General features: G+C 37.8%; 1 protein-coding gene across 1 annotated transcript in view; it reads left to right on the forward strand.

The window, feature by feature from the left end:
- Positions 1 to 11,542, forward strand: part of SRD5A1 (steroid 5 alpha-reductase 1) — a 42,616-nt gene extending 31,074 nt beyond the window's left edge. The window contains exons 4-5 of the mRNA XM_043962782.1: positions 2,059 to 2,209; positions 11,036 to 11,542. Of these exons, the coding sequence (XP_043818717.1) occupies positions 2,059 to 2,209; positions 11,036 to 11,102 (218 nt within the window). The 3' untranslated portion in view covers positions 11,103 to 11,542. The remainder of the gene's footprint in view (positions 1 to 2,058; positions 2,210 to 11,035) is intronic.
- The last annotated feature ends 13,664 nt before the right edge of the window (positions 11,543 to 25,206 follow it).

Below are 25,206 nucleotides of genomic sequence, written 5' to 3' on the forward strand. Positions count from 1 at the left end.
TCTCAGAACCACGAGATGTGGTATGGTAACCTTTCCATACATTTTCAGGTGTCATCATGGACACATTACTAAATTTGGTCTTGTTCCAGACACATGGTGTTAAAAAGTGTTATTGATTGCATAACTGCCTCAACTCTGTATTATATGGATATAAATCCTCCAAAGGGCGGGGGGGGGGATATAATATGCTTTATATACTAAGTTTAAATATGAGTTCTATTTTGAAGAACTCTCACTGTTTAATTAGATCATTGACAATGCTATACTAAGGATTAGTGAAAATCCAGCTGTTCAACAGCTAAAGAAGTAAGAGAGTCCAGAGACAACCAGAGTCCAGACTGGAATCCAGTTTCCCTTATGACATCCCAGCACTCAAAGAAGACAAGATTTCTAAGACTTTAAATGACCATTTTTTCTTTTTTTTCCCCTTCTGTTATTATATACACCATCTGTAATATGTATTCTCTGCAGAGACCCTCCCTCTGTAGACAGTGTCAAAGTGGCAGTTCATGAGGGACCGCCCCTCTGGACAAAATTTCCCCTTTCTCCTTTTCGTATATTGTTATTTACATATTGTTTGTTAGCATAGAGTATTCTGTTATTTTTTTTACTGTTCCATCAAGGAAACACTGTGTTCCCCCAAAGAAACAAAGGGGGGGAATGTGGAAAATAATGGAATTTGGCAGACTCCCAGGGGTCTGACTTGATTGACTTAGTAGTGTTTGAATTGGTTGTGAATGAAGAACTATGAAGTACCCACTTAAAGGTGATTAGATCTTGAATTTAAATTTAGCCAACACTGAGAAGGATTGTTCTCAGAGGCTATGGACTGTGACATCAGTAGGAGACTGCTCTCAGCCAATCAACTTCAAGAACCTCTCACTTCTGGGAGGAGGACAGGAAATGGGAAGCTGAGGCTGGCGAACGGGATCTTCCTCTTTTGGTTTGAGACATCGGCTTGGTGGCAGGACTTCACGTGGGCTGTTAGGAAGGCTAAGATTTCCATGCTATAAGGAATCTGTTCTCAATCTTTCTCTCTCTTTACTATCTTATATCTTTTAATGAACGCTTAAAAGCCTAAACTCTTGGTGAATTTATCAGTGATTTTAGCCAGTTCCCCCACAAAACTAGGGGGGACAGATTAGAATCCACATTTAGATTTTTAAACAACACAATTTATATTTTTATTTGTTTATCCTTCTCCAGTTAGTGGTCATCTACTTTTTCAGTTCTTTCCTACCACAAAAAATTTGTTGCTATAAATATTTTGATGTATGTGGAGTTTTTCTTCTTATAAGTGACTTCTTGGGGGATATGCCTAACAGTAGAATCTCTGGGTCAAAAGGTATAGACATTTTTGTCACTTATTATTAATAGATATTTATTAGTCATTAGTTATTCCAAATTACTTTCCAGAATGGATATACCAGTTCATAGTCCCACCAATAATGCATTCATATACCTGTCTTTCTACAGCCTCTCCAGTATTGATTATTCTGAATTTTTGTCATCTTTCCCAATTGTGGTGGTGAGATTATTTTGATTTTCTTTTTAGAGATTTAGAGCATTCTTTCATATTGCTGGTAATTGCTTGTAATTCCTTTGAGAACTGTTGGTTATTATACCTTGACCATATATCTACTGGGAATGGCTTTGGGGCTTATATAGTCCTGTTTTATTTTATTTTAGAACTGATCTGGTGTCATTTCAGCAACACTGATCACAGAAGAATTTAACTACAAATAATCTGAGTTAGATCCATATCTTTAACTTTAAACACATATTAACCAAGTTGCTAAATAATTCAGTGTCCTGCTTAGTTGAGAAGAGTGTAAAAATAGAAATTGGAAAGATAAAAGTAAATTATCCAGTTTCACCAGTCATGGTGAAGTTCTGAAAGGAAAAGATTTATCATATTTAAATTCATATTCTCTGAAAGTTAATAAAAGAAACTACTTAAAAATAATTAATGTTGATGAACTGATATAACTTTAACTTTTTGTGAGGGGGAAGTTTAATGGTAAATTTGCTCTTTTGTTTTGCTTTCCTTAACTTTAGGAGGCTTGTTTGAATATGTTACTGCAGCTAATTTCTCTGGAGAGGTGATAGAATGGTATGGATATGCTCTTGCAAGCTGGTCCTTTCAAGGCATTGCATTTGCACTATTTACAACCTTTGTTTTAAGTGCCAGAGCAAAACAGCATCACAGGTAAGATTTTTTTAAATCTTAATAATTCTATATGCTTATTTTCTCTTGTCTTAATTACAAAAGCTGGGAAAGCAGTCATGATTTTTCAGGCCAGGCTACAGTAAACTTGATGTAAAGAAATAAAAAGAGAAATTGTATTATGTTTAATTATACATCAATGTCAGTACTACACATATATGTGCATATATGTATGTGTATATATGTGTATACATGTATATATACACATATATATCCACCAAATAATACAGCATCTAAATATTAAAAGGAAAAGTTAATCTAGAATAGTAAGGGACCTCTATGTATCCTTTAGACAAATCTAACAAAAAGAGAAACAAGAAGAACCTGATTAAAACTATAAAACAAATTGAGATGAGAGATCTTTGATGATTACTAATGGAAACAGCAAGGTATTTGCATACTTTTCAGCTGTGCATGTCATCTTTACAAAAATTGACCATGTATTGCATATAAAAACCTCACAAATGAATGCAGAAACACAAATACTAAACACTTCCTTAAGTGAACACAATGAAATAAAATTTATATTAAAGGGCCTTTGCAGAAAGGAAAAGTTAATGGGAGACTAATTCAATCCTAAAGAATTGATGAGTTAATGAACAAAACAGAAACAATAGAAAAAAATCATCAAAGAAAATGGCACCAATCAAAAACATAATAAAATTTATAGAATGTGCCTAAAGCAGTTCCTTAGAGAAAAATAGGTATCTCTGAATATTTTCATCAGCAAAAGTAAGATCAATCAATTGGGCATGCAGGTGCAAAAACTAGAAAAATAATAAATTGAAACCCTTGATTAAACACCAAACAAAAATTCAGAAAATCAAAGAAGTAGTTAAAAAAAGTGAAAGCAAAAATCCACAATGCCCCCAAACCCTTTTAATTGATAAATAAAACTAGTTGCTAGCTTAAAAAGCTAACACAATAAACAGTTCATTTGACTTAAAAAGAGCTTGAAGAGCAAACTGTTCATATAAAAAATCAAAAAAGATTTCACAATTGATGAAATAAAGATGACCATCAGAAACTATTTAGCTTAATCATATGCCAACATAACTGATAATGTAGATGAATGCTAACAAAATACAACATGCCAGCTTACCAGAAGAAAAAATATATTATTTAAATAGCCCCATTCAGAAAAAGAAATTGAACAAGCCATAAATGAACTCTCAAAGGACAGAGTCTACAACCAGATGGATTTACAAATGAATTCTATCAAATATTCAAAAAACAGTTAATTTTAAATATTTTGTAAACTTTTTACAAAAATAGAAACCCTTCCAGATTCTTTCTACAATACAAATATGGTCTTGATAACCAAACCAGGAAAGAAAACTATAGATCAGTATCTATGCTAAGTATTAACACAAAAATATTAAATAAAATATTAACAAATAGACTCCAGCAACATATTGGCGAGAAGGGGGAAAGGGGAACAAAGCATTTATTAAGTGCCTTCTATTATCACATTTTCATGTGTTGCAGCTAGATTACCAAGTTTCTCATCACAAGTTTTGTATGCTATATGCTTTGCATATGGTACCATGTTTTATAAATGTTTATTGAATTAAGCTTAACAGGTGAACAGCTAGCGTACTCTTTATATTGAGTGTACCAGGAATTCCTCTGCTTGGATCAGGAGCTTGAAGAGTCCATGGACTCCTGATTAGTCAATAAAGCCTGGTTCAGCAATTTCTAAGTGGTTCTTCAACTGCCTTTGTCCACTGCTAACTCTGGGATCACAGTCAGTCAATAAGCATTTATTAAACACCTGTTATATGCCATGCACTGTGCTTAGCACTGGAGATGGAAAGAAAAGCAAAAGATAGTCTTTGCCCTCAAGGAGCTCTGTCTAATGAGGGAAACAACAAGCAAAAAATATTTAGAAATGAATTATATGGATGATGAAATAGAAAATAATTAAAGAGAGTATACTGGCATTAAGAGGGATTGGGAAAGGCTTCATGTAGCTGGTGGGATTTTAGTTGGGATTTAAAGGAAGCCAGGAGGTGGAGATGAAGAGGGAGAGAAAATATTCTAGCCATGGAGGACAACGAGAAAAAATGCATGAAGCCCAGAAATAGAATGTTTTGTTCATGAAACAACCAGAAGGCTAGTGTAACTGGGTCAGAGTATGGGGTAGAGAGTAAGGTATAAGAAGAAAGGCAAGGTAGGAGGGAGCTAGGTTATATAATGCTTTGAACACCAAACAGAGACTATTTTGTATTTGATCCTGGAGGCAATAGGGAACCACTAGAGATTATTGAATTGGGGACTGGGGAAGAGAATGATATAGTTGGACCTATGCTATAGGAACATCACTTTAATGGCAAAATAGAGAATGGATTGGAGTGGGCAAGCAGACCCACTGTCAGGCTATTGTAGTTATCCAGCTGTGAAGTATGAGGCTTACAACAAGAGTAATAGAAGTGTCAGAGAAGAAAAGGGGGTGGTCTATTCAAGGGATATTGTAGAGGTGAAATTGACAAAAATAGAAGTAATTAGAAGAAATAAAGTGAAACTACATTTTGCTGAAATGTACCGTAGACAGCTAATTAATATCAATACTTAACATAGGTGTACCAAATGGCATAGTATATTAATTTTTAAAGGAAAAGTTAAATGATTCAGAGGGAGAAATAGTAAAACTATAATACTGGAGGACCTCAGTTTATCCCTTTCAGACCTACAAAAATCTAACAACAACAAAACTAAACAAAGTGAAATAAAGGACCTGAATAGAATTTTAGAAAAGTTAGATGTGATAGACCTCTGGAGTTTCTTGAATTTGCTTAATTGTACCTAATTCTCAAGTGTACTTTTTTTTGTGGGACAATGAGGGTTAAGTGACTTGCCCAGGGTCACACAGCTAGCAAGTGTCAAGTGTCTGAGGTCTCATTTGAACTTAGGTCCTCCTGAATCCAGGGCTGGTGCTTTATCCACTGTGCCACCTAGCTGCCCCGGTCAAGCGTACTTTCACAAAAATTGATTATATATTAAGAGATAAAAGCCCTGCAAGTAAATGCAGAAATATTAAATTCATCTTTTATAGATCACAATGTAATAAAATAATTCATTAAAGGGCCTTTAAAGGAAAGAATTATAAAGTAGAAGCTAAATAACTTAATTTTGAAAAATGAATGGGCCAAAGAACAAATCATAGTAACAATAATTTCTTTAAAAGTAATGACAACAGGGGCAGCTAGATGGCACAGTGGATAAAGCACCGGCCCTGGATTCAGGAAGACCTGAGTTTAAAATTGGCCTCAGACACTTGACACTTACTAGCTGTGTGACCCTGGGCAAGTCACTTAACCCCAATTGCCTCACCAAAAAAAAAAAAAAAGTAATAACAATAGCAACAACAAAAAATTCCTCAAAAGTAATGACAACAATCAGCAAACATAACAAAATTTGTGAGATGCAGCCAAAAAAGTACTTAGGGGTAAATGTATATCTCTAAACCCTTTCATCAATAAAAGAGTGAGGAAGTCAATGAATTTGTATATAACTAAAACATTTTTTAAAAACTAGAATACCAGCACTTTTAAAAACCCAATTAAATACCAAAATAAAAATCCTGAAAATCAACGAAGAGGATTAACAATATTGAAAGAATAAAAAAACTCATTAAATTGATAAATAAAATTTGAAACTAGTTTTTCTGAAAAAAAAAACAACCTTTACATAACTTGATTACAAAAAAGAAGAAAACTAAATTAGCAATCTCAAAAATTTTTAAGTTAGACTCATGACTAATAAAGAAAAAAAGAAATTATTAGGAACTGTTTTATAAAACTGACAATCCAAATGAAGTGTATTAATATTTATGAAAAATATAAAATGCCCAGATTAGTATAGCAAGATAGGAATTATAGGACTTTAAATAGCCCAATCTTAGGAAAAGAAATTGAACAATCTATAAATGAACTCAAAAAAAGAAACCCAATGATCAGATGGATTTACAAGTAAATTTTATGAAACATATAAAGAATAATTAATTCCAGTACTATAGAAATAACTTGAAAAAAAAACAAGAAAAAAGGGTTCCTATCACATTCTTTCTATGATACAAATGTGGTCTTGATACTGTGATGTTTAAAATCTAAATGTGTGGTTGCCTTAAATTAGAAGCTTTAGCACCAGTCTTTGGGCATTAAGCATTTATTAAAGCACACTAGGTATTAGTAAAAAGGAAAACACATGAAGTTCAGAAAGTTAAGAAAAGGCCTATCTAGCCTAGAGTTCCAGCCTAGTCTGGTTCTTCCTCAAGTCTTCCACCATGAGCCTGCTTCAACCATGAACTCCCCAGCAAACTGAGTGTGGAAGCTTTTTATAGGTCTGGAGCAGAGGTGGTTCTTAAACACTGCTTCATGCTGATTGGTTAGCATCATCCAAATCCATTGGTTCACTGGACTTGAAGGTGGTCTCACATTGAGTTCAAAGTCCTTAGCTTCTGAGAACAATACCTTCTTAAGGGCTGGCTGGGTGTGGTTACAATCTAATTAACTTTAAGTAGGCTAATCAGCAAAGTCAATCACTCTCACTTAATTCAATCAGTTTAGATTAATCTCCAGGTGGGCCTTTGAGTATCTGCCAAATCCCATTATTTTCTCACATTACCAAACCGAGGAGAGTTAAAACAAAGAAAAGTATAGACCAATATGCCTAATGAATATTGATGCAAACTTTTTAAATAAAATATTTAAGCCAAGAGACCACAACAATACCTCTCAAAAGTGATATACTATTACCTGGCCAGATTTATATCAAGAATGCAAGCACTAGTTCAGCATAAATTAAACTATAAATATAATTGACCATATTAATCATAAGAATAACAAAAATGTGATTTTTACCAATAGATTCAGAAACAGCTTTTAACAGGATAAAAAATTAATCCTGTTTTTTAAAAAAAAAAACACTGGATAGTATAGGAGTTTACAGATATTTCCTCAATATAAGTCGTATCTATCTAAAACCAAGAGCCAGCATTATCTGTAATAGAGATAAGCTAGAAATTTTTCCAACAAAATCAAGGTTAAAGCAGAGGTGTCCATTATCGCCTCCAAAAATTCTGACTATAGCAATAAGACAAGAAAAAGAAATTGAGGAAGTAATCATAGGCAAAGAGATAATAAAATTATGACCTTTACAGGTGATTTGTTGGTTTGCATAGAGAACTAAAGAATTACCAACTTTAGCAAAGTTGCAGGACATAAAATAAACCCACATAAATTATCAACATTTCTATATTACCAACAGTCACAGTGGCTATGAGGAAAATTACTCCAACAATAATTTTCTGGAATTCAGTGGTGGTAATGTGTCCAAGGTTCATTTATGGTCATTCTTGAAAGAATGGGCCACCCCAGTGCAGCTGGTGGGTGACCCCTTTTATCTCCTAATCCCTAACAAGAAATGGCCCCTCCCTCTTTCAAGGGTTACAATCTATGCCCAAGAACTGGCTAATTGGGATTCAGTATTCCCACCCCTCTGCATCTCCACCCCTCTGCTTGAATCTTCCCATGGGAAAAATTTACCTTGATTTAGCCCTCATCAGTGAATACAATCTCCCAGACAGTTCTAAATTAGCTTTTGAATTAATCCCTATTGAGAGGAGACAACAACATCCCCCAATTCCTCACAGTGGCCAACTACATTTCTTTTTTCATTTTTAAAGATTAATTTATTTTAATTGGATTTTTGTTCTAGAGGGTGTAATTCTTTTTTTTTTTTTTTGGAGGCAATTGGGGTTAAGTGACTTGCCCAAGGTCACACAGCAAGTAAGTGTCAAGGGTCTGAGGCCAGATTTGAACTCAGGTCCTCCTGAATCCAGAGCCAGTGCTCTATCACTGTGCCACCTAGCTGCTCCCGGCCAACTACATTTCAAGAGGAATCAAGATGGAAAATGTTACTCAGAGTACAAATATACATGGACCCAGAGTAGAGATATATTTGGACATTACCAATGAAGGAATTTGCTTTCTTGACTATACATGTTTATAATGGGGGTTTTGCTTTTCTTGCTTTCTCAATTGGGGAGGGGAAAGAGGAGCTGGGAGAGAAAGAATACAGACCTGAAATTTTAAAAAATTTCTTTAATGACCTTTTTTGGGCACACCTATCACTAGCTTCCTCTCCTGCCTACATCCCCACTCCCATTGAAAAAAGAGAAAGGAGGAAAAAACCAAGCCTTTGTAGTAAATATGCAGTCAACAAAATAAATTCCTACATTCCCCATAAGCCTGAAAATATATGTCTTATTCTGCACCTTGACTCTGTTACCTCTCTGTGATGAGGTGGGGGGCATATAGGAATTATGGTTGGTCTGTGACTCTCCATTCCTTGTTTGGTCATGAACTCTTCCCTTTCCTGTAGTAGTGAAAGGTATTTTCTTTCTTGGTTCTCTAATTTAGTCATGATGTGACTTTTTGTATCTAAGTCATACCCATTTGGAGATTATTATGAGTGTGATATTTTTGGCCTGTTTCTAATGTCTGCTTTCCAAGTTTCCAATAATTTTCATCAAATTGTGAGCCCTTTCCCTAGTAGTTGAGGTCTTCGGTTTTATCTATCTATTATCATTATGTTACTATGTTCCTTTATATCCATATGTTGTTTATCTTATATGTTCTACTGATGAACTTTTCTGGTTTTTAACCAGAACCACCATTTTAATAATTAAACAGTTTTATAGAAAGTTTTAGATCTGATGTCCTTTCCACTTTAAAGTGTGTGTGTGTGTGTGTGTGTGTGTGTGTGTGTGTGTATTTGTGTATTTGTTACTGGATGTTTTTAGAAGGATAACAGACTTGATCTAAAGAAAAACTTTCCAACAATTAATGCTTTCTCAAAAAGGAATGGGCATATTTGGGAGTGAGTTGTTTTTTCCTCATTAGATATCTGCAAGTAAAGGCTACATGACCACTTTTCTTGAGGGCACTCTTGTTCAAATGTGCATTGAACTAGATTGGCTCTGAGGTCTCTTCCAACTGTAAGATTCTGTGTCATTCCATTTTGTTGTTGTCCTCTGTTTTCGTGTGTCATTCCTACCTTTCTATAATCTCTGTTTAAGAGATGGTGAAACAATCCTCTTTTCTTTCATTAGCTACAAAACAGCGACAGTCATATTTTTTAGTTCTTTCTGTATTAAGCACCAGTTACCTTTCAGTACCCAAGGTAAAACACTGTTCAGAAATGCAAATAAATGGTCTTAAATGTGCTTCTGAAGGTGAGGAAGTCAAAGCTGAGGATCTTTATTTTAAGAAGGATTTTAAAATATAAAAGATCTTCCAATATCCAAATCTTATTATCTTTATTTCACTGAGGCTCTACTTACATCCTATTTTGAAACATTTCAGATGCTTACTTAACCTAAAGCAGCAACATGTTGTTGAACCATTTTCAATTTTGGTCACATAGTCATTTACTCATTTTTTTCTGCTGTACTTTAGTGCCTTGAGAGGCATCCTGGCATAGTGCATTAGGAGTGAGACTTGGAGGCAAGAGGACCTGAATTCAAGTCCTCCTTGAACACTTACTGATTCTGTAACCCTAGGAATGTTATTTAGCTTCTCAGTGCTCTAGTCCAGATGAGTCATATAGGAGGGCCATATGAGGCCCACAATTCTCCTGAGTACAGCCCAAATCATATTAAAATGTAATTAAGAAATGCTTAACAGAATTAATTAAAATATTGATGTTAAATTTTAAAACTATGACAGTATGTGGCTGGCAGGATCTTTTTATACAGATTAGGGGCCCTGTTCCTATTTAAATTTGACACTACTATTATAGATAAATGTAAATCTCTCAGTTTCAGAACTGTGGATGTGCATTTGGGGATGGAGTTTCCTCACCTTGGAGTTCCTCTCCATATCAATGAAATTGCATGTCTAGTCCCTATCTTTTCTTATAATCTTGGAGTTTCTAAGGACACTAAAACTTATGGATTGTCACTTAACTTCTTAATACCCTATGAATCTCTCAAGTTTGATTTGAAGAATATTTGTTGATATATTTTGATAAATAGGAAGTTTCCCCAAGTGGAGCACCCTACACCAGAGGTGTCAGACTCACAGCCCTCAGGCAGCCTGCAAAATTCCCCATTGGACCCATGCCATGTTAAAGTATTGTTGGGAAATATTTAACAAAATAAATAAAAATAAAACACAATGTAAATGATATTCATTTGGCTGCAATATGTTCTTCAGGAGGACCCCATTTCTATTTGAGTTTGAGACTATTGCCCTACACTAATGAAATCACATATCTGGACCAAAGCATGGAAACAAACAAACAAAAATTTCTCACCTTGCCAGTTATTTGAGGGGTTTTGATACTCTAGCCCAGTTTTCCAAGAGTTGTGCACTTTTTTCTTTGCAGCTCTGTGGTGTAGGTCCTATCTTCCCACTGCATTGATCAATAAGAATCAATTGACAGTCATTTAGTAACTGCTTATTATGTGCCTGCCAGACACTGTGCTGAGTGCTGGCAATGAAAATAGAGATGTAAGACAAGATCAACAACCTTGCTGAAATCAAATAAATGAAATTATTTCTTTTGAATAGCGACAGATATTTGATAACCCATTTAATAAACAAAAGTGTTATAGGCATTCTATTGCCATCCTAGGCATTAGCTTAGTGGAAAGATCTATTTCAGCCATTTCTTTGTTCTGTTGTTATGATAACAAACAATATCTCCCTTTGCTTTTATTTTGGAAGTACCTTGTTAAAGTTTTTTAGAGAGGATTATTTCTTTTGCTTTTAAAAATTTAACTTTTTTTCTTCTTTTTTTAAGGTGGTACCTGGAGAAATTTGAAGACTATCCAAAGTTGAGGAAAATTATAATTCCATTTTTATATTAAGCATGTCATCAGTGAAATTTTCTTCTATCTTCAGCCTCAAAGGTCTGGATAATTTCCTCTGGGGAATATATAACCATCATTATTTTTCCTGAATAATATTTCAAAGAATCTTCCAAGAAATTTTCCTGAGTAAATTTCCACAAGTTCTAATAACACCTGGAAAAAATAGCAGCATATTCCTAGTACAGAACACAAAAGCTGCAATCTCAGGCTGGATTCTAATTATTTCTGAGGACCCTGGTTTTGCAAAGCTTTATGTTGCCACTTCACCTTATGAACTCCTTGAGAGGAGGCACTGATTTTTGCCTTTCTTGTAGGCTCACTGCTTCGAACAGGTCCTGGCACCTAGTAAGCACTTAATAAATGTTTACTGACTAAATATGTCTATGACTTGGTCTTCAGAGAGCAAATGGTTCAAAATAAAACATTTTTCCTTCCTGTTTTTTTTCTTCTATTTGCTACTACCAAATCTCAAACTTTTTACAAAGGAGGGGTTTTCAAAACACTTTGGTATTGGTTAAAAAAAGATAGATCAAACATTGGAAAAATTAAGTACATAACATACAAAAACAAGTGAGCCCAGTAAAGTGTTTAATAAATCTTTTCATCTCTTATCAAACTTTTAATAGCTCCCCTCCCCCACCCTCTCAGCTGATAACCTTGGCTCATATTTTATTTTTAAAAATTGAGGCCATTTGCCAAGAACTCCCTTTTCTCCCCTTTTCATCTCAGATCACTCAGATACTTTTTTCTTTGTCTCCAATAAAGAAATGGCCCTTCTCCTTTCTCGAATGCACAAATGATCCCATTCCATCATTTCCCGTTTTATTCAGCTTATTGTTATCTCTTTCATCCTCATTCCCTTACTCAATTTCATTGTCTCCTTGCCTACCCATTGCTTTCCTACTGCTTACAAAGATATCCATGTCTCCTTTGTCCTCAAAAAAACCTCCCAAATCTCATTTGCTCCATCCATCCAGTCTAGCTGCTGTCCTTTATCTTTCTTCGTTTGCATGGTGATACCCCCTTGAGAAGGCCATGTGTAATCAGTGAGTTCTCCACTTTCTCTCTTCTCTTGATTTTCTTAACCATTTGCTTTTGACTTCTGCTTTGATCATTCAATTGAAACTGCTCCCTCCAAAGTTATGAATTATCTCTCAATTGCCAAATCTGTCTTTTTCTCAATCCTTATCCTTCTTAACCTCTCTGCTGCCTTTGATGATGCTAATCACTCTCTTCTTCTTGTTCTATTCTCCTTATTTCATCCCAACAAGCTCTCTCCTGGTTCTCCTCCCATTTGTCTAACCACTCCAGTTTCTTTTGTGCTAGGTAATGGCTAATAATAGTAGGTGTCCCCCTGTGCTGTCCTGAGCCCTCTTCTCTTCTTCTATGCTGTTTCATATAGAGATTTCCTCAGCTCCCATGTATTAAATTATCATCTCTACATAAATAATTCTTTGATTTATTTGTCCAGCCCTAACCTCTCTCCCAACCTCTAGTTTTGCATCTTCAACTGCGTATTAGACATCGTCAGCTGGATGTCCCATAAACTTCCTAAATTCAGCATGGACAAAAGTGAACTCATTACCTTTCCTTAAAACCCTCACTTCCTCCTAACTTTCCTATTACTGTGGAAAGCACCACCATCCTCCCAATTACCCAGGCTTACAACTTAGGTTTCATCCTCAATTCTTCACTCTTTCACCCTCTTCTCCAGTAAATTGCCAGGTTCTGGTTTTTCTACCATTGTAACATCTCTTGTATGTGTATCCCTTCCCTTTTCTGACACTGCCAACCCAGTTCTCATCACCTCAAGCCTAGACCATTTCAGTAGCCTTTTAGTTGGCCTCAAAGTTTCCTCACTCCAGTCTGTCCTCCACCCAGATGTCAAAATGATCTTCCTTGAGCACAGGTTTATGTCACCCCTCTATTATGTAAACTTTAGTGATTCCCCATTGCCTCCATGATCAAATATAAAATCCTCTATTTTGCTTTTATAGTTCTTCATATAGTTCTTCATAGCCTGGCCCCTTCCTACCTTTCCAGTCTTCTTATGTCCTTTCCCCCTATACTCTGTGTTCCCTAAATGCTGTTCCAGCAACATTGGCCTCCTTGTTCATTTCATATGACATGTTCTCTTGAACTTAGCTATTTTCAGCAATATAATGACCTAAGAAAATTCTGAAGGACTCATGATGAAAAATGCTATCCTCCAAAAGAACTGATGGAGGCTAACTACAGATGGAAACATATTTTTTTTTCTTTGCTTTTACTGTTGTTGTTTTTGTCTCTGTTTTCTTTGATAACATGACTAATGTGAAAATGTTTTGCATGGCTGCATATGTATAATCTATATCAAATTGTTTGCCTTCTCAATGAAGGAAGAGGGTAGGGAGGAAAGGAGAGAATTTAGAACTCAAAAGTTTTGAAAGCAAATGTTAATTTTTATGTATACTTGGAAAAAATTAAATATTTAAGAAAAAAAGAAACACATTAGACTTTACCAAGCTATATATTTTTATCATAATTAAAAGCACAAATTAAGTATTTTAGTATGAGTAATGATGTACTTTTGATTTTAAAAATACAAATTTAAAAATTGCAAAAAAAAATTAACACCAAGCATTTTTAATTGCTGTCTCCCATGAAGCATTTGACACTGTTGACCTCTCTCCTCTTCAGAACTGTCTCTTTTCTGGGTTTTTATGACACTGTTCTCTGTGGTTCTTACTTATCTAATTATTCCTCAGTTCTCTTCTTACTGGATGATCCTCTGCATCTGGCTTCACATGGGTGTATCCACAAGGCTCTGTCCTGATCCCTCTTCTATTCTCTCTCTCTCTCTCTATGTGATTTCATCAGCTCCCATTGATTTAAGTATTATTTCTATACAGATGGCTTCTAGATCTGTGTATCCAGCCCTATCCTTCTTCCTGAACTGGTTTAGCCCTATATCACCAAATGTCTGGATGTCCACAGGCCTTTTTGTTTGTTTGTTTTTGTGGGGCAGTGGGGGTTAAGTGACTTGCCCAGGGTCACACAGCTAGTAAGGGTCAAGTGTCTGAGGCCAGATTTGAACTCAGGAACTCCTGAATCCAGGGCTGGTGCTTTATCCACTGTGCCACCTAGCTGCCCCCTCCACAGGCATTTTAAAAATTCAGCATGTCTCAAACAGAAATAATTCTTTTTCTACAAACTCCCCCTTCTTCTGAACTTTCTTATTTCCATTAAGAACACTTCAGTCCTTCTATTCACCCAGATTCGCAAGCTGAAAGTAATCCTTGACTCTAAATTCTCTATGTATCTAATCACTTGCTAAGTTTTCTTGATTCTCTTTCCACAACATCTCACATTCATCTCCATACTCATAACCTTTCATATGACTGTTTGTATAGAATTGGTCGTGTCCTTGTCTCCAGTCCCTCCCCATACCAACCCATTCTCCACATAGCTGCCAAAGTGATTTTCCAAAAGTATCTGTCTGACAATGTCACATCTCACTCATTAAACTCCAGTAGTTCTACCTACTTCTAGGATTAAATACAAACTCCTGTTTAGCACTTCAGTCTCTACAGCCTGGCTCCTGCTTACTTTCCCAGCCTTTTATATTACTCCCATCCATGCATATACTATGTTCCAGTCAAACTGGGCTTCTTGCTGTGACTCACACATAAGGTTCCCTCACTAATCTTCAAGCTTTAACACAGACTATTGTTCTCCATGCCAGGAAAGCACTTTCTCCTAATTTGCTTCAAAGCTCAACTCAAGTGACACCATCAATAAGAGGCTTTTCTTGATACCCACACTACCGATGTCACACACAACCCCCCCATTACCTTTTATTTCTTTTGTATATACTTATGTGTATATATTCAGGATCATAGATTTAGCGCTCAGGACCTCAAAAATAATCTAATACAAGTCCTTCATTTTATGGAAAAACTCAGATCCAAGAAAGTTAAGTGACTTACCTAAGGTCACACAGGTAGAAAACATTTGAGATGATATAGTTTCTCCTTATAGAATGTAAACTGTTTTAGGGCAGGCAGGCAGAAAGTATTTTGTTTTAGGTAGTGTGCTAAGCTCTGGGGATACAATGCAAGCAAAAAAGAGTCCCTGCCCTTGTGGAGTTCACAGTCTAATATGGAAGGATAGTTCATTTTGTGTCTTATGTCTGTAGGGCCTGGAAATGCTTAATAAATTGATCTCAAGCTTTCATCTTTCATCAATAAATTACCCCAGTATGATTCAAACTGCTTGCGGACAGGGATTATATTGTCTTTCTCTTTATATCGTTAGCCCCTAGCACAGTGACTAGGACTTGATGGACATTTAATAAATCCCCCCCCCCTTTTTCCCCCATGGACCTTTGATTTCACTGGTACAGGAAACTCCTAGTTAGAAACTACCCCATCCAATGCAGATCGGCATCTGCTTTACAATTTGTAGTCTTGGAAGATTTCCTGGGGTACTTTAGAGATTAAGTGACTTTTGGGGTTGAGGTTGGAGTGGTCAGCTAGTATGTGTCAAAGACTCTTTCATCTTAGGTCTTTCTGACTTAAAGGTAAGCTTTCTATTCTTTGTACCATATTCCATCTCAGTAAATGCTTAGTAAATTAAATTGAACTTATATTTGAAATTATTAGTGGTTACTTGGGCCTTTCATGTTTAGCACTCTATATCTATCTATAAGCCACCTTTATCTCTTTTCCCTTCCCACAATCAATTTTTCTTTTTTTCCCAATTACATGTAAAGATAGTTTTCAACATTCACTTTTATCAAATTTTGAGTTCCAAATATTTCTCCCACCCTCCCTTCCCTCCCCACTTCCAAAGCCAGCAAGCAATCTGACATAGATAATACATTATGACCATGTTAAACATATTTCCACATTATGAAAGAATATTTCATATTGTGAAAGAAGAATCAAAACAAAAGGGGCAAAAAACACAAGATAAAAGAAACAACAACAAAAAGCAAAAACACAAATGAAAATTGTATACTTCAATCTGCATTCAGACTCCATAGTTCTTTTTCTGGATGTGGAGAGCATTTTCCATAATGAGTCTTTCGTTATTATCTTGGATCCTTGTATTGCTGAGAAGAGCTAATTCTATCACAGTTGATCTTGTTTATACTGTGTACAGTGTTCTCTTGGTTCTGCTCATTTCACTCAGCATCAGTTCATGAGTCTTTCTAGGTTTTTCTGAACTTGGCCTGCTTATCATTTCTTAATAGTATTCCATTGCATTCATATACCCCTACTTGTTTAACCATTCCCCAATTGATGGACATCCCTTCAATTTCCAATTCTTTACTATAACAAAAAGAACAGCTATAAATATTTTTGTTCCCGTGGGTCCTTTTCCCTTTTTTATGATCTCTTTGGGATATAGACCTAGAAGTGGTATTGCTGGGTTAAAGGGTATACACAGTTTTATTGTCTTTTGGGCATGGTTCCAAATTGCTGTCCAGAATAGATGGATCAGTTCATAACTCCACCAACAGTCCATTAATGTTCCAATTTTCTCACATCTCCTCCAACATTTATCATTTTCCTTTCTTGTCATATTAGTTAATTGGATAGGTGTGAGGTGGTACCTCAGAGTAGTTTTAATTTGCATTTCTCTAATCAGTAGTGATTGAGAACATTTTTTAATATGGCTATAAATAGCTTTAATTTCTTTTTCTGAAATTTCTGCCTGTTCATATCCTTTGACCATTTCTCAATTGTGGAATGACTTGTATTCTTATATCTTTGATTCGGTTCTCTCTATATATTTAGATATGAGACCTTTATCAGAAACACTGCTTATAAAAATTGTTTCCCAGCTTTCTGCTTTCCTTCTAATATTGTTTGCATTGGTTTTTCTCTGCAATCAACTTTTCTTTAACGTGACCAATCTTAATTTTTTTTTCAAGCAGGCATCATTTATTCAAAACAAAGCTGAATTTCTCTGAATTTCTCTTAGAGTTCCTTTTATTAAGTGCTTTGCCATGATATTAATTTTTTTTGCCTTTTACTACCTGGAGGAATTCTGGCCAAACTTTTAAGTTAGAGCCAAATGGAGAATAACACTTTAGATTTATAAAACAGATTTCAGCAAAGAACTCAGAAGAAAATGAGTGAAACTCTATTTGCTTTGGGATTCAGATTTAAGATACCATTTGTTTGTTTGTTTTGGTGAGGCAATTGGGGTTAAGTGACTTGCCTAGGGTCACACAGCTAGTAAGTGTAAAGTGTCTGAGGCCAGATTTCCTGAATCCAGGGCCAGTGCTCTATCCACTGCACCACCTAGCTGCCCCTAAGATACTATTTATTAACTGAGTCATAAACGTCATAGGAACACTATGTTAAAAAAAATAATAATAAATTTGAAAGCCTCTCTGGATAAAAAAAAAAAACAACCTTTATTAAGAGATACAAAAGTGGGGTCTACAGTGCACCCACTATGGTCTAAGACTCTGAGATACAAAATTCAGTTATTTATAATTCTCTTCATTCATGTATGATGCAACAGTGGCCTCTAGAAGGTGATTCATGTAAGACTGCATTTTAAAGGTCCCTATGAGCTAACTTTGTGATGTCCTAACTTTGTTGTTTTCATGATGTTTCAATAAGCCCTTTGCAGGACTTTCTTACTTTATTATTTTAATATGAAGATTAATATGTAGGTATGATCATTATGGTCACATACTTAAGATACAGACTATTTTGTTACATTTTTATGGTTATCTACCACAGGAATTTCCATGGGACTGCATCATAGATTGGTTAGTTGATTTGTTTTTAACCCGGGACTATGTTTTTTGCTATACATCACACAGTTATTTCTTATCCTAATGATTATGGTTGATAAAAGATTAGCAAGGCAATACACAGCAAAGCTCTCAAGGTATTGATAATTGATCTTTTTCCTTTCAACTAAAAAAGTTTAACTTTGAATAACTAATAAATACCTGTTTACCTTTTGACATTTTTATTCACGTTTTTGTTTTTTATATCACCTTCAGTTACAAACATATCAGTGAGCTATCCTTTTTTGTCAAAAATAATAAAGGGGTGGGGAAAGCAGTTTAGCAAAACTAATAAATCTATCAATTTAGACAAACATGCAATATTGCATACACAGTTCCCCATGTCTGCAGAGAGGTAAGTCTTCTCATCTCTTTTCTGGAATCCAGTTTGGTTAGTATATTTACATGGCCTTCAGTTTTGTTGTTTGGTAATTTCTGTCATTTTCAACTCTTTGTGACCCCATTTGTGTGGGGGTTTTTTGGAAGAGATACTGGAGTTGTTCACCATTTTCTTCTACACCTTATTTTACAGATCTGGAAATTGAAGCAAACAAGGTTAAATGACTTGCCCAGGGTCACACAGCTAGTGTCTATGGTCATATTTGAGCTCAAGTCTTCCTGTTTCCAGGCCAAGTACTCTATCCACTATGCCACCTAGCTGCCCACTTTGGAATATCTTCTTTTTCTTCAGTGTTTTGTCCACTGTGCCACCTAGCTAACCCATGATGACATCTTTAAAATAGGGTTGAGGAGGGGCAGCTAGGTGGCACAGTAGATAAAGCATCGGCCCTGGATTCAGGAGGACCTGAGTTCAAATTCGGCCTCAGACACTTGACACTTACTAGCCGTGTGACCCTGGGCAAGTCACTTAACCCCCATTGCCCCGCAAAATAAAATAAAATAAAATAGGGTTTAGGGGTAGGAGGAATAGACTGGGGGAAGGGGAGGGGTGGACTGGGGAGAGGTAGCTCACATGAAGGAAACAAGAAAAAAGTTTATGGAGGGGAGGGGAAGAGGGGGTAGGAGTTGGGGTGGGAGTGAACCTTACTATTGTTGGAATTGGCTCAGAGAGGGAATAACATACATACTCTAGTGGGTATAGTAATATATTTTTGCCCTGAGGAAAAGTGGGAGGGGAAGGAGATTAGAGGCGGGGAGAAGAGGGGGAAGAGGGAAGGGAAGTTTGGGGGAGGGAGCTATAAAAAGCAAAACACTTTTGAGGAAGGTGAAGATGTTCTGCATAATAGCACATGTATGACATATATTGAATTTCCTAATTTCATAGGAAGAGTTGAGGGAAGGAGGGAGGAAGAAAAATTTAGAAAACAGAATTAGCTCAAAGACTGAATGGGATATGGTGGACTTGAGTCAGTTTAGACTCTGAAGCTTATTACCAGATCATTCTGTTCATGTTTCATCCCATTGCTAATAACAATATTGTAGTAATCATGTATCTTGCTTTGCTGAACTTGGTATACATACACTGGTACTATCTGCCCCTCCCTACCTACATTCCAAAGCCCCCAGTCCTTGTTATTGTTAGCCATTCCATTGCTACAAAACACCTCTTACTCCCCCTTTGTTCTGTGACCAAGCAGAAGAGCTGTCTCCTGTTAGTGAAGACCCACCCTGACACTACCTCTCCCTTCTTGCATTCCTAAACCCCAGCTCCTGGTACTATCTCTCCCTTCTTTCCCCTTTCCCCCTCCTTACACAGGTGGAGTGGTTTCACCCTTTCCCCCTTCCCTTCCCCCAGCTCTGGGGACATAGCTGAGCATGCATCCATACCATGGTCACACGCTGAACATGCATACTGGGTGAGATAGGATTGGATGTTAGATTGTGAGCTCACCCTGTGCATGAGGGGACCCCCCCCCTTAAAACTTCCATAAAAACCCAACTCGTGAGCTCATCAGCATGCTCCTCATCTCTTGCATGGGGTCACCCATTCTCATGAGAATGAAATAAATCTCTGCTTGACTTGGTGGTCTCCTCAAATTATTTGGGTAAACTGAGGCAATTGTCCCATACAGATGGGGGCTCATCCAGGATCTCTTTAAGGGTCTATGGAGACCCACTCCCCCCCCCCTCCAGGAGTCTGGCCTTCTGAATAAGGATGTCCCTGCTGAGTTCAGCAGGTTCAGTGGTCTGGCTCTTGGTGAGGCTTCTGAGCATCCATGCCCAGAGAGAGGGAGAGAGAGACCCATGAGTCAACCAGATGCAGGGTGCCGGCTGAAGTAAGAAATACCTGGTTTGGGTCATGCAAGCTTGTGCACAGACCCAGGTTGGTGAGTATCTGGGTGACTGGGGACAGGGGGATTTCAATGAGGGGGTTGGACTTGAATGGCCAGAGTGTGAGTGTGCGAGATGTGCAATTGCGCATGAAGCAAGAGGGAGTCCTTGCTCGCATTTCTCCTCTTCAGTGAGGAAAGGAGTCAGACAGACAAAGCGGTGGTATGTGAGTGCACTCTGGTAGTGACATGGGTGGTCTGACTGGGAGTTAGAAGAAATAGGGAACCCCTGGTTGAAATATCCTAGAGCCTGTTGAGTTTTCAGGGTTGAAAAAGTCCAGGGATGCCTGACTAACAATAGACATCCCGAACAAGATGCAGGAGGACCCCTAGGGTGGGTTAAATTATATAGGGCCTGTTGAGTTTGCGGGATTGAAAAGACCAAGATGGTGTCTGGCTAATAGACATCCCGAACAAGATACAGGAGGGCCCCTAGGTGGGTTACAGGGTTTAAAAGCCCAGTTTGAAAAAGCCAGGTTAAATAAAACTCTGGGTTAGACAATTGGCAGAAAAGGAATCCCAGAAAAATTCTAGAAGATCAACATTAGATAAAAATCAGAATTTCCCTGTAAGATAATATGGGAAAGACAAAATCTAAAAGTATACAGTCTAATGGGGTGGAACCTCTGTCTGAGGTCCTCTGAGATAGTCCCCTAGGAAACAAATTGGAGAACTGGGATATCCTGGACAAATATAAAGCAAACGATAAGAAAAAGATGATAAAATATTGTTTAGTGTGAGCAGGGGCACTGAAACAGCCTCCCAATGTATATTGGCCCAAGTTTGGGTCTTCTGAGGATTGGGTCTGTCTAGCCCTCAATATATGGGCTAGTAAGAGATCAGGTCATACCCAGGAGGAATTAGACTATGCTGCTCTCTGGATATCAGGTGAGGGAATATTTGCTCTTAAAAGTAAAGGGAGGGGCAGCTAGGTGGCACAGTGGATAAAGCACTGGCCCTGGATTCAGGAGTACCTGAGTTCAAATCTGGCCTCAGACACTTGACATTTACTAGCTGTGTGACCCTTGGCAAGTCACTTAACCCCCATTGCCCCATAAAACAAAAACAAACAAAAAAGTAAAGGGAAGGAGGAGAAAAAGTAGGACCCCTTACTCTCTTTACCTCCTCCATATGCTCACCCTCCACAGGCAGTAGCTGTTGTTGCACCATTGCCCATTGCCCAATGCCCCATTACCCCCTTCTGAAAATGCCCCAGAGGCCCCCCCCCCCCATTGATTCAGAGCCCAACCCTGATCAGCTTCATGGTCCTCTGAGGAGAGAACTTAAGCAGCTCATTAAAGATCAGGAAAACTTTCCACTCCCTTCAACCAGGTGTGGTAAAAAGTTTTAACAGTCGGTTAAATAATGGAGAGACGCCAGTTTTTTTAGGACCACCCTTTTGGGGAGGAGACCAACAGCATGAGCTATGCACACCAGTCCGCCTGCGATGCACGCCAGATTGCCTGCTGAGCACTCGACTTCCAGGGTGCGAGCTTAAAAGGCAAGGAGAGAATGGAAGTGGGGGCTTTTTTCCTGCTCCGCTGGTCTCCTGGCTGTGCTGCACAGACAGATGCGGACTGGAGTTTGACTCGGCCCGGCTCTCAGGTAACAGCATGCGCTTGACTCAGTCTCTTGCCCCAAAGGTGGCCTTCCGCTTTTGGTGAGTTTTATACGGAATATAGACTAAGCCTAGACTTAGGACGATTTATATTGTATTTCTACTTTCCTATTCTTCTAATCAACATCACCTTGTGACTACCATACAATAAAAGCTCTAACTAGAAAACCAGAAGCTTCTTCCATTTACTAGTCTGGGAGATAAATTAAGGGAAAGGTTAAGTAGGGGAGATTTATGATCTAATATCCAATTTTAAATCCCACAGTTTGGTGACCCCTGAAGGGATCTTAAGGACCCTCCCACCCTCCCTAGTTTGGCCATGAGCCACCTAATTTAGTGGACTTTCTCTTAAATACCCCCACTGACTTTCCCTCATTTGCCTAATCTCCCTTGCTTTAAGCCTCTAAAAGCCCTGCTTTAAACAGAAAAGCCAGCCCAGTTTAAAGGGCAAGATGCTCGAATATTCTACTATCCCTTTGATTTTTCTCATCGGAATGTATTGGGACAGCATAACATCCTGACTTAGAGGAATAGTTTACTCAATGGTCCTTCATAACATTATTGGTTTTTTCTTCATTCAGGCAGCAAAGTTTTTTGTATAATAGTCTAAGTGTGAATCTTTGGGAAAATACGTTTAACATAAGTAGAAATTTTATGCCTGCAATTGAAATACCTTTTAATACCACATCCATTGTTAATACAACTAAGGATTTTATTTTTGCTATTATCATTGTTATAATATGGGGGAAATTGTCACATATGGAGAGAGCCGTCAAGATGGCTCTTTCTACTAGAGATGATCCAAGTTTAGAATCAGATCAGAAGAAACTGCTCCCCCTGCAGGAAACTATAGAACATACCAAAAAAGGAGCACCAATTCAAGACAGAAAATATAGCCCCTTTAAACCAAGTGACTTGAGCGCATGGAAATCAATCATCCCTAGTTTTGAGAAAAATCCAAACACTGTAATTTCACAGTTAAGGACTATATTTAATATATATCAACCCACTTGGGCTGATGTTACTTGCCTTATGGAAACTTTACTGTCCCCAACTGAGATTACAGTTATCATCTCAGCAGGAAATGCCCTTGTTGCGAAGGGTAAGGCCGATGTGGAATGGCCTCTAAAGGATCCAGAGTGGAATTATAATAATGATAGGGATTTCCAAAGATTAAAAGATGCTAGAGAAACACTTCTGAAGGGAATGGAATCTTGCTCTAGAAAACCGGAAAACTGGCAGAAATTTTTAAGCCTACCTCAGGAGGCTAAGATTTTATGATAGACTTTGTGAGGCCGCTAGACAGTACACCAGATTGGATCCAGTAGATTTAAGAGATTCCTATATCGTTCTCAACACATTTATTTATAATTCACTGCCAGAAATACGCAGATACTTTCTGACACAATGTCCAGACTAGAGAACTCTCACAGTAGATAGGATTAAGGAACTTGCAAATTATGTCTTTGACTCAGGTAAGGAAGGTCCAGATCACCCTAAACAGAGCATTCTGGCACCAGCAATTCCTAGTCAGCCATGTGAACACCGGAACAAGGACACTAAGGTGTGTTGTTACTATCGTAAAGAGGGGCATGAATTGAGAGAATGCAGGACTTGGAGAAGAAATTCTAATTCTAATTACAGGCGAAATCAAAATAGAAATAGATCTTTTTGGAGGAATGCAGTAAGGCAGTACCAGAATAATGGTAACCAAGGTCCCCCTCAGAGGAGGACACAGGAATGACAGTGTCTTGGGGAGGAATGGAACATAGATAATGAAAGCCATATATTCCCAGATCCAGATTTTTTTAATACACTTGTGCCAGTCCATTCACCTCCCCAGAGTAATGAACCACATGTCACCCTAAAAGTGGGGGAGACTTATTACGATTGTCTGCTAGACACAGGAGCCTCTAAATCAGTATTAGTAAGCAAACCAGATGCTGGGTGTAGACCTGTAGGATTTTTGAATGTAGTGGGAGTCTCAGGAAAGAGCCAGAGAGTGGCAAAATTGAATCCTCGCATAGTATCTATGGGGCCCTTAACAGTAGAACATTCATTTTTACTCATGCCTGATGCCCCTGTAAATTTATTAGGTCGTGATCTCCTTTGCAAGCTTAGAGCAACCATATCTTGTGCTCCAGATGGGACTGTCTCCCTACAATTGCCAGAGGATACTGTTCATTTATTACCAATTTTACTTACAGAAGCTCAAGAAACAGTAGGGGAAGTATCCAAAATTCCCTCTGACATTCCTGAGTCTTTATGGGCCTCATCCCCTAATGAGGTGGGGCTCCTTAAGTCTGCCATGCCTGTTACTTTTAAAGTTAAGGGGGGATGACCCCCCTCCATTCCACAGTATCCATTGTCTAGGGAAGCAATAGAAGGGATCACCCCTATAATTGAGGCTTTGAAAAGCCAGGGTATTATTATTCCATGTCATCACTCTCCATGCAATACTCCCATTTTGCCAGTTAAAAAACCCAAGCCTGGGCCAGATGGTAAACCTGTTTATCGTTTTGTGCAAGATCTTAGAGCGATTAATAATTATGTTATTTCTAGACATTCTATAGTTCCAAACCCGGCTATGATAATTTCATCCATTCCCTATGAATCTACATGTTTCACAGTGGTAGACCTCTGCTCTGCCTTTTTCTCCATACCAGTACATGAGGACTTCCAACATTTATTTGCTTTTACCTGGAAAAATAGACAGTGGACCTGGACTAGACTCCCACAGGGATTTGTAGACAGTCCCACATTATTTTCCCAAATTTTACAGCAGGATCTGGCCTCTATTACCTTTAAAGGCTCCACACTAGTACAATATGTTGATGACTTACTTTTGGCCTCTCCTAATGCTGAAATTTGTCAGGAAAATAGCCGTCACTTGCTGTTGGAGCTGCACAAGAGAGGACACAAGGTTTCCAAGTCAAAGGTACAATGGTGTTTGCCCCAGGTAGAATATTTAGGATTTATTTTGGCTGCTGGAACTCGCTCTGTCTCTTCTAAGCGAGTCCAGGCCATTCAACAACTCTCTGCCCCCACTACTAAGAGGCAGTTGAGAGCCATTCTGGGAGCAGCCGGGTACTGTAGACAATGGATACCCTCTTTTGGTGAAATTACTAAACCTCTCATAGCTCTAACAAAAAGTTCTGTCCCAGACATTTTACAATTGGATCCTCAGCATCTCTCAGTCATAAAGGAATTAAAACAGGCCTTGTTATCAGCACCTGCCCTAGGACTACCAGATTATAGTAAGCCTTTCACTCTCTTTGTGCATGAACAAAGGGGGGTGGCTTCTGGAGTTCTGACTCAATCACTGGGGCCTAACCAACGCCCTATAGCCTACTATTCAACTCAGCTGGACCCTGTAGCTGCTGGAGCGCCACCTTG

The sequence above is a fragment of the Dromiciops gliroides genome, chromosome 1, assembly GCF_019393635.1.
Source record: "Dromiciops gliroides isolate mDroGli1 chromosome 1, mDroGli1.pri, whole genome shotgun sequence".
Taxonomy (NCBI): domain Eukaryota; kingdom Metazoa; phylum Chordata; class Mammalia; order Microbiotheria; family Microbiotheriidae; genus Dromiciops; species Dromiciops gliroides.